The 11,407-nt window shown below is 39.3% G+C and overlaps 1 protein-coding gene across 1 annotated transcript; it reads left to right on the forward strand.

The window, feature by feature from the left end:
- The first annotated feature begins 1,799 nt into the window (after positions 1 to 1,799).
- LOC124265390 (beta-1,3-glucan-binding protein-like) lies at positions 1,800 to 10,581 on the forward strand. Its single transcript, XM_046700161.1, has 12 exons — positions 1,800 to 1,974; positions 2,108 to 2,206; positions 3,770 to 3,904; positions 4,655 to 4,776; positions 5,018 to 5,092; positions 5,476 to 5,536; positions 6,055 to 6,216; positions 7,032 to 7,115; positions 7,613 to 7,724; positions 8,674 to 8,748; positions 9,563 to 9,689; positions 10,328 to 10,581. Exons 1-12 carry the CDS (start codon positions 1,857 to 1,859, stop codon positions 10,532 to 10,534), a joined length of 1,377 nt encoding a protein of 458 aa, XP_046556117.1. The 5' UTR covers positions 1,800 to 1,856; the 3' UTR covers positions 10,535 to 10,581.
- The last annotated feature ends 826 nt before the right edge of the window (positions 10,582 to 11,407 follow it).

Genomic DNA, 11,407 nt, shown 5'->3' on the forward strand with positions numbered 1-11,407 from the left:
TTATCAATGACTTGATTTCTTCTCTGAGACAGGCTAGTAATGGCCTAAGTGTGTATGGTCTGAATGTTCCGACTATATTGCTTGCTGACGACACAACACTTGTTAGTACAATAAATGGCGCTTAACATACAATCCTGCAAAAAGCACAGTAATCATATTTGATAAAGTAAACGTAAAGTTAAAACTGTAAACTACACCCTTGGCAATGAAAACATTGCATCAGCAGATTCCACTACTTACGGCGGTATACTTCTAACGTCTGATTTAACATGTAAATCTAGAATTGAAAAGTGTTGTGAGAAAGCAAGACAGAGTGTTAATTCCCTTAAATGCTTGAGGTTAAATAACACTGACCTACATCCAGCTACCAGTGTTAAGATATGGCAAAGAATGATTCTGAAAACCAGCTTTTATGGCTGTGAACTATTGTTTGACATTAAAGGGCAACAACTTTGATTGCTAGAAAACACACAGCGGTATTTTGCCCGCACGGTCCAGGGACTAGATAAGAGATCTCCGTCTGAATCCACTATTGCAAACTTAGGATTGTGGACCATGATTGGCTACATTGATAAAAGTAAACTCCAGTTCTTTGGCTCTGTATGCAACACTAGTTGTGACAATCTCATAAAACACATATTCTGTGCTTCCGTGGCTAATACGCGCCGAAAATCAACTATTTTTGGAGATCTACAATCTGTTTTGTGCAAATAGAACCTTATAAACTACTTATATGCTTATTTATACAGTGGTTCATTCCCCCCGAAACAACAGTGGAGACGAATTGTAAACAAACAAGTACACGAATATGAAGAACAAATGTGGCGTAACAAAGCATCACTTAATACAGGACTGTCTCGTTACATGCGAGCTCATACATCACTGACATATCACATACTTTTGAACTTAGCATTTTATACCCTGAACACAGAGCAGCCTTGCAATTGTGTTTGAAAATTTCATCACGAAATAAAATCTCAAAAGAATGTTTGCTTTGCAACAAGCACGCTGATGATTAGGACAACCATGTGATACTACACTGTGAAAAATTATTACCTCTCCGAAATTACCTTTTTTTTCATCTCTGATTGATCTATTTGATGTTGAAACCTATGTAAATTTTGAAATGTTGGAAGACGATGAAATGTTGTCAAATCTCCAAGGTGCAGATACACAGTTCACACGATCCCTAGTGCGGGACACTTATCGTGTTGTCATTATAAACTTTGCAACATATGTCTATCATTTGAAACCATATCTTGAGTTTGTATTTTAATGGAGACACTCTGTGTACAAGTGACGCCATCCCTTTGTGAATGTTATTATATTTCTGTACATATCAATTGTCAACTATGAATGACATTGTCCTGTATGTAAATACTAATGTGTTTTATGTTTGATTGAATTCATGTATCAATAATATTCGGATTGAGTTCTGGATGAAATAAAGAATATCTAACTCTCTCTCTCTCTCTCTCTCTCTCTCTCTCTCTCTCTCTCTCTCTCTCTCTCACTCTCACTCTCACTCTCTCTCTCACTCTCATAATAATCAACTCATGGACATAACTGTTATACTACGATGATAACAGTACATGTTACAAATACGTTGAATCGGACAATCAAGTTATTATATAACCTCTACACGTTATCTCCAATGATGTATGTATGAACTTTGAAACTAGAACAATTATGAAACGTCTTATCTGCACCTGAAACGATCTGACTAGTAAGTAATGGAACACGCGTTGTGTGTTTAGATAGCGCCCTCACAACACGTGGTAATTCACACACATGCCTGACTACATTAAAAGATTAGCCATAAGAACCCTAGTCCATTAGCATTTGCCATCGTCGATATGGCTACACACATATTTCTGCTGATCGGCCTCGTGGCTTCGTCTGCATTAGCAGGGCCACAGCCAACAATCAAATTACATAAGGACCAGCAGAACACCTTGGCTGTTTTCTTTCCCGGTAAGCATATTAGTGATAAGCTATGATTTCTCTTATTACTTCAAATTTATAAGCGGGGGTTGGCCCAACTGCGTTCCAACTCTCTCATTCACTTACTCACTCACTCAAAATGCTGACATTGTTTCATCCACAGATGTACCAACTGTATATACCATTGAATTCAAGTACGCTATCCATCAACCATCGGGACATTTACCACGCTTGATGGACACTGTCACAGTATATAGAAATAGTGAGTATCCGTATTTAGGTTTGGATATGGAAGTATGTTAGATTTAACGTCGTTTAGTGCAGTGATTACAAAATGTAGGGCACAACCAATTATTTGCTTCACACGTATAGTGAATCAAGGACACCAAAGGTACCAAATCACGCAGAAATGGCCGACGTGAGAGCGAATGATGGAACTTTTCTTCAAACGTTCTGGAAGTGTGCAGTGAATGAATTAATGCCAAGGTGGTCGTTCTAATTATTAAATTGCTAGTTAATACATAGCGTTTGATCGGCTAACCAAGCAGTTCCTCCGTTCATGTTCCCTTAAACTAAAAATATATTAGACCGCAACAGACTACTGTTTGACAATACAATATGGGCATGTGTTGGACCTTTTCCGTCATAAGACGTACTGTTTATTTTTGTGGTGGGATTCTACAGTTTTGTCTACTGGTGAATATTTTAATCAGTTTCAACATGTAAATTCAGAACACCAATGTTAGAACCTAAACGTCTCGATTACAAATATATCAAAATGGTTAAAAAAGACAAATAGTTCAAATGATTTGAATCAATCATTGAAAATTAGTGATGACGCTTTGTATTCGTGATGACGAAGTGAATGAGTGAGTATGTCCTGCTTGACCCGTGAAATGCGCCACTGACACTATTGTCTTTGAAAAGGAAGTGGCAGTAGCTACTGTGTATGCACAGGCAGTATTGGATAACATGGATTTGCGATCAAGAGACATGTCTTTCCTGTCAATGTCTGTGTAAACGATTCTCGAATGACTTAACCTGGTCTTTGATCGTGAAACCTTCACCAAAATGTTTAGTTGTAAGCATATTGTGACTTCCTGTAAATTTTAATTAAATGTATAAGAGCACATGAACGCATAATATAAACTGTACATTAACAGTACTGTTTCTTTATAAAACATCCTCGATAATCTCCAGGGTATACGTTACGATCACGCTCCACTATACCCTGGATGCATCCACGGCTTGGGGCGATGATTTTATTACCGCCCTTGGCTGGCTTTTTATCCAATCAGGTGCCTACGCTGGGAAGTTGAGCGAACCAATCACAACTCACTTTCGCTTCTTAAATTATCTTACCGTTTAAACTTGGGAACACAATTGATTCAGAGGTATTCTGAAAGAAGTAGAAGTAGTTCTGTCATAAAAGATCTGAGTGGCACTGCAAACAAACCATCGCGACTGCGACACTATCCTTGTTGACACTGGCAAGCTCGGTTGTAACCGCGGCTTAGCTGATTGGCTACTGTGAGAATGCGGAGCCAGCCAAGGGAGGTAATTACATCATCGCCCCAAGCCTTGGATGCATCCAGGGTATAATGGAGAGTGATCGTAACGTATACCCTGGAGATTATCGAGGATGTTTATAAAATGGCTGCTTGGGTATATCATTCAAATGTTGATATTTAGTTTTCCATGACATCTGTTGAAATCCCAATGTCTTATGTTACTGATATTTATCGTTGCAACTGATATTGTCAATACAATTGGACATGCTATTAAACGTTATTCCCTCATTCCTTGACATATGCTTCTCTTCCAGCTGTTGGACACTTCTATTGTGAAGTCGAAAGCAAACATGCCTTCACCGATAAAGAAGTAATGGAATATTCTGTAAACTATTTATCAGCAACTGGCGATGTTGTATACCACGTGGACGGTGTATTCAGTATTCCAGGTATGCCCTTTTTTTAAACTATGTATACATTTTGCACTGCCGTTTTATATATATGGTCATATTGGATATTGAATCAGTATGTTTGTGTGAGTGAGTAAGTGATTAGGTAAGTTTAGTTTTACGCCGAACTCAGCAATATGCCAGCTTCCTATCCCCACTGTACTGTACAAACATCTGCGCTAACTTGTATATATGCTCCTTCATCCTTATGCTATTCATCACTTGCTTGATAACGGTGTTAGAACCTACACCGAAACGTCGCTCTCACAGCAATAAAGAAGTTTCATCCATATATTGTTATCCTTCCTTACTGCTCCAACTTCTAAATGCCTCTCAAAGAAGGATATCCGTATGTAAAAGATATGATTTGATAAAAGTATAATGAATACTGTACACATTATTATGAAGAACCATTTCCTCGCAGAACGTACTGACTTTTTGTTTTGTGTTGTGTAATATTTTACATATTTGACGGCGTTCTGTAATTATGCGAGTCAAGACAGAGCAGTGGTTGACAATGTGAGCATCGATCCACGCAATTGGGGTACGATGACATGCATCAACCAAGCCAAGCCTTTTCGAAGTCACAGGTTGCTGAAGACCAAGCGTAACCCAAATCCTCACGCTTAATAAGTAGCTGCAGACAAAATAATGCAAGAACTTGATTAACAAATGTGAACATGAAATGGACCATCACGACAAATTCGACACTGACCACGCCAAAATAACAGCGTTATATATTACATACAGCTGCTTCATCTCTGAGCCCTAGGCTATACCGCCGAGGTAGCACGGTCTTTCAGGACACGTTCAACTCGCACCAACTGAATTTGAAGAACTGGAACCATGAAATAACATGCTGGGGAGGAGGGGTAAGATTGATGTCAATCCCAAACAGAATGCCAAAAGGAAACATCCTTGGAATTTCACTTCAAATTCTTGACTTAAGGTCTTTATTATCCTTCAATAATTTCATACTCATCTTGATAATCTACAAGTATGACTTAAGCATTGACATGGTTAATATAAGTCAATTTATTATGATTTTTTGCATCGTGGTTGTATGTTTCGTGTTATTTATCAAGAAAACACTGAGCTTATCAATTTTATTAGAATGGAGAGTTCCAGATCTACACACCGGAAGCTGCCAACACGTACATCAAGAATGGTGTTCTATATCTCAAACCGGTAATACATTTAATACAGTTCAGATGGCACTGACCATGTATACCCTTTCGTTCATAAACATAGACCTAAACTGTATTTGTGGTTGGTTGGTTGGTTGTTTTTTTAACGCCGCACTCAGCAGTATTCCAGCTATATGGCGGTTTCTGTAAGTATTCGAGTCTGGACCAGAAAAGCCAGTGATCAACAGCATGAGCATCGATCTACACAATTGGGATACGATGACATGTGTCAACCATGTCAGCGAACCTGACCACCCGATCCCGTTAGTCGCCTCTTACAGTCATGGCTTACTGAAGACCAATTCTAACCCGATCCTTACGGGCATCGTATATGTAAAATTATAATAATTACATTATTTGTGACATTATTAATTTATTCTGCAGACGTTCACTGCTGACAAGTTCGGAGAAAGTTTTCTCCAAAACGGCGTCCTTGATGTCAAACGTATGTACTGAAAGCACTTGACAGTATGTCTCCATGTTCTAACAGACAGAACACTGACCGAATGCATCTAAGCTCAGACAGCACACTCAACAGAACGTCTCTGTGTTCTAGATGACAGCACACTGACCGAATCTCTTCAGGTTCAAACAGTCACATTTGCCCGAATGTCTACATGTTCAAACAGTCAGCACGCTGTACAAATGTCTCCATGTTCAAACAGACAATACATTTGATCAAATGGCTACATGATCAAACAGACAATACATTTGATCAAATGTCTACATGTTCAAACAGACAATACATTTGATCAAATGTGTACATGTTCAAACAGACAATACCTTTGAACAAATACCTCCATGTTCAAACAGACAACACGCCTACCGAATGTCTTTATATATCCATAGACAGCACATTTGGCCGAATGTCTTCATGTTCAAACAGACAGCACGCTTACCGAATGCATCCATGTTCAAACAGACAGTACGCTTGACTAAGTGTCTCAATGTTCCCTATTACAGAACAGTGGGGGTCATGCACATCAGATAATGACAATGGTTGTCATCGTCGGGGATCGCAGATTCCACCAATAATGTCATCGAAGCTGATCTCTACAGCATCCATCTCACACGGACGAGTTGAGGTGGTGGCACAGATCCCTAAAGGGGACTGGATCTGGCCAGGTACATCCTTTGTGTCAACTGTCTTGTTATGAATACACAATGGTCAATGGTCAAATGCAACATATGTTACATTTTGGGATTACACATTCCATCGTAGACTAACGCTTAGTCTCTGAATATATATAATTTTGATAGTAACAAACAAGCCCATTTAACTTGAAAAGGAGCCCCAGGAAGACCAGAGAACCTGAGGAAATCTAGACTTGCTTTGTTTAGGGCTTTAGCACTGCAGATAGGGCTTGGCAGTAGGGAAAATAATGTGCTTCAGGGACTGTGAGACAGACTTATTCCATCGCTGCTTCCACAAAAGTAATCCAGACTACCAGTGTCCGACTTCTTTTTGTGTGGAAATTGCGTTGGTTGAGGGGGTTAGATGGCTAACTTTGTGTGCAGGCGGTTAGGTGCCAGATTCTAATTGCGTGGTTCCGAATCCCGTAGAGGACTCAACCTAATACAAGTACTAGAATTTGTACTAGAAAGTGTATTTCCAAATATAACAGATGTTGGAACTGCCGTGTTGTTTTATGACGTGTGACCCATCTACATTTAGTTAGCTTTATATGTTCTATTGTAGGAAGATCTTCTGTAAGTTCAAATTCCATAATATATAAAAACTACATGATCATACATTTGGCATGCGTCCATGATATGGCATAAGTGACATGCTGGACACCTGGTGTCATCTGTTATATGCAGTGATACCTACATAATTGTCATCACTATGTTGCGTTTCACGCCCTATGGATTTTGATTGATTTTTAAACTGTTTATTGAATTGTAGATATTCAATCCCTGATTTGTTTTCAATGTTGTAGCAATATGGCTGCTTCCTCCCGGGTGGCCTTGGAAATATGGCGGTTGGCCAGCTTCCGGTGAGATCGACATTATGGAATCAAGAGGTGTGTACCTTCTTACATTTTACTGATTTTAGGTTGATACTGGTCATTTAATATTCACTATGGAGGAGCGAGCTGTTCGCAGAGAATTTTGAACAAGTAAGTTTCAAAATTAATTTCTGAATCTTAATTAACCAAGACATTTTCGAATCTGAAAATATTGGATGTCCCGCTGAAGAAAATTTAAAATAAATGTGGCACACATGTGAAAACAGAATATTTATTGATCACATCACAATATAAGACATTTAGTGCTTTTTTAAAGCGGCAAGAAAGGGACTTATCACAAATAGAATTAGTATAACAATTAACATGTAAAACATATCAATTGATGGAGAACACAATGTGAGAAGTGTATACTAATAAAAATTCAAATGTAAAATTAACTATTACAGTGGTACGTATAAATGTGAAGATCATACAACCTTCAGAATACACCTCCTTTGAAATACTGGTATACAGACTGGTTAAAACTAACACATATGTGCTTTCCTGCAAAGGTAACCTCCATATGAAAGACGGTGGTGGCGCAAGCCAAGGTGCTGACCGGGTCTTGTCCACTATTCACTACGGAGCGTCTCCTAGTCAACACAGACAACAAGGACAGTCTAAGTAAGTCTACAGAACTATCCATTTTCAAGTATTATTGCTGGCAAAATAATGTATTGTTGAACACCTCGGTGATCAGCTTGGTGATCATGTCTTCGTGATACACCTTCCGTTGCTGGCGATCTATAGCCCGTATTTATATTGCATTGTTGATTAAAGTAATATATTTTTACGGTTACGTGTAAGTTTTTAGAGAATGTCTGTGATAATCTAGTGATTTTACTGTCTTTCATTGACAGGTATTTATTACTTATGAGTTTGGGTTTATTAAAATATAGATTTTATTGTCACGATGTGGCTGAAATACTGTTGATGTGACTTTAAATGCTAACTCATTCATTATGATCATGGAAAGGCTTGAACAGGAGTTTCTCAAGTCGTCTCTGTACTTGCCTACTGGTCATGAAAGCAATGAATTATATAAGTCACAACCATAGCAGTGCGAAGCTGGTATTTTGGTATCTTTCACTGAACTAGAAGCAAGCAACATATGTACGTACACCAGGGGCCCGATCTACAAAACGTTCGTAGCAGTACGCCATTCGTAAACCAATGATGACATATAGAGATACGACACGTCGTAACGTTACGAACGCTTTGTGGATCGGTCCTCAGCATTGTTATCCAGAATGATATGTTATCGATAGCTGTTCACTCATACGAACGATCTCCTTAATCACAATGTTATTATCATTCGCTCGTATGATAATCACAGGTTATAATACGTTCCCAGCAATCTATGTCGTAAGAACCAACATGAAGAATCAAGGATGATATAGTCTGGGCATATGATTCCGTCGATAACGTGCTGACATACCCCGATGGTAAGGATAAGTGTTCATGATATCAGTCACCCGGTGTTGGGGTGAAGTCGTCCTGTGAGGTAACGATGTGCAGTGTTGATACAACAATAAAAAAAACGCACTTTGAAGTTAGATAATGTGTTTTACAGAATGAGCAAAGCTGGCACAACTTGGGGTGATGGTTTTCATACTTACTCAGTGGACTGGACAGATGGACATATCAGGTAACGTGCAATGTCATTAAAATTCGCTGGCTATGAAAGTGTGAACTGGACATTTCTCAAATTCGCTGGCAAAAGCGCTGCAAGAAATAAACGTAAAGGCAAACAAATAACATATCCTATCACCCTTATTTCTATACTTTGTAAACGTGTAAATATCAGGAACTCGAAGGTTGCCAAAAAATATCAACCAAAATGCTTCATAAAAGGCTTAAATATCATGAAAGCGAATGTGATAAATATCTCAATATCAGTAACCCCTAGCTTGATAAAGGTGTGATATCAAATCTGATGAGGGCGTTAATATTCAGTTAATGCCATGAATCTGTCAATATGAGGAACTCAATATTTGAAGGAAAAACGTGATAAAATTGTTGAAGTCACTTACTCCAAGATCACGATCTCAACGCTTCCTAGAAGTGTTACTAACTTAGAAGTTAAGGCTGCTAAACATGTTGGAGAATTTGTTATAAGTGTAAATGCATGACACGTGTATAACATGAGTAAATGGGGAACACTTTCATTTTTTAAACATTGTTTATTTCCATTTTTAGGCATATTATGTGCATGGCGGGGCTACCGCTAGAGTAGGACATACTTATCCTCTTCGCGAACACCTGGTGTCATCACTGATTTTCAGTGACTCATTCATAATATTTCACAGCTATTTTTCCCATTACATCAATTGGAATTTGTTTCTGAAGACGGTCAAGCCCGGTTATTCTCTTGCACAGGCATTTTATATTTAAGTACTTATAACTTAATTAATTCCTAAGCAGATACTGGTACCGCTAACTTGTATTAATCCTCTAATTAGGATGGACATAGACAACCAGCCAGTCATGTCCTGGTCAACACCATCTCAAGGGTACTGGTCATACAGTCATCAGACTGGTACCAATGTCTGGTCCAGTGGTGGTAAAGATGCGCCCTTTGATGGGAAGGTAAGAACATGGTTTCATCTGACCACATAAGATGAAATGAATGAGCGACTGAGGTTGGTGTGACCTCCATTTAATCATTATCGGTACAGACACATTTGTAAGCATAAGGATGACGATAGAAATCGAACAAGCCGATCATATGTTTCTGAGAAGCTTAAAGGATCCAGCTCGTCATAGCAATCAGCGGCGTTAGACGAATGTGTCTTCCTCAGAAGATTTAAATGATTATGATGTTCAGTACAATGTGTTGGGTACAATGTGTACAGCCAACACCGTTGCACTCACTCACTCACTCACTAACAGTGTTTCAAATGGTGTAGATATACATATAGTTTACTTCTAAAATATTCAGCTGCGGAAAACAGTTTATGGATAGCTACAGACTCGGCTTTTACAGGCCATCTTAATATAACGGGAATGTTGTTGACTGCGGCGTAAAATTACATTCACTCACTCATTCTTCTATAGACATAGGGGCGGTGGGGTAGGCTAGTGGTTAAAGCGTTCACTCATCTTGCTAAAGACCCGGGTTCGATTCCATACATGGGTACAATGTGTGAAGCCCATCTCTGGTGTTCCTCCACGCAATATTGCTGGAATATTGCTAAAACCATACTCACTAACTCACTATGTTACAGATGAGCCTCATTCTGAACGTCGCTGTAGGCGCCACCAATGGTTACTTCCCCGACTCATGGCAAAACACTCCCCATGCTAAACCCTGGAAGAACAACTCACCAACTGCTAGTAGGGATTTCTGGAAGGGCAAGCACCAGTGGCAGTCAACTTGGCATGGCGAAGACGTTGCCATGAAGGTCAAGTCGGTCAAGATGATACAGTATTAGTAACAGAAGATTGGACAAGGGTTAACGGAATAAAATTCATTGTAATACCTGTCTTGTTGTGGAATCTAATTCAACAAACGCCAAAGCCCCAATACATTTATGGTTTGGATTTTTGCCATAGTGATGATTTACAAACCGTTACAAAATTTGGCTGCTGCCTAACGCCTTGCTCGCAAATGTCCCAGCAATATGATGGCGGTCTGTAAATAATCGACTCTGAGCCAGGTAATCCAGCGATTGACATAATGAGCGTCGATGTGCTCAATTGAGATGCGGGGACGTGCAACAACCAAGTCAGCAAACCTGCCACTCGATCCTGTTAGTCAGCGTTATCAAGACATGCTTGTGTTGCTGATGACAAATTCTAACCCTACATCTACACAGATCTTGAATTGACTGGACAAAACTCTTTCCAAAATATAATCATAAGACACGCCGAGTCCATAGTATACTATCGGTTTTTCAGGCAAACACCTGTTAAAAAAACTATGAAAGTAGGTATTCGCGAAATCTTGTCTTATCCCCTCATCTTAAAGCCGAGCACCTGAAAGGGTAATTACAAGTCCCAACCTTTAACTTCTTTTGGTATGATGCCGTTGAAAGAACCAGGGAGACACTCAATGCACTTGACCACAGAGATAATTGACATTACAGGACATTGATACAACGTAACGTAAGTTGTTTGCTTGTGGTCCAGCACCAGAAAATAATCGAGACTGCACCAAATAATCCTGTGATCAACAGCATGGGCATGGGTCTACGCAATTGGTAGACACTGACAAGTTTTTAGTTTGCTTGTAGTGCAGCTACATGGCGGCGGTCTGAACATAATCGAGTCTGGTCCAAACAATCCTGTGATCAACAGCATGAGCA

This window comes from Haliotis rubra, unplaced genomic scaffold, assembly GCF_003918875.1.
Source record: "Haliotis rubra isolate DU_JTF1 unplaced genomic scaffold, ASM391887v1 Scf978, whole genome shotgun sequence".
NCBI lineage: Eukaryota > Metazoa > Mollusca > Gastropoda > Lepetellida > Haliotidae > Haliotis > Haliotis rubra.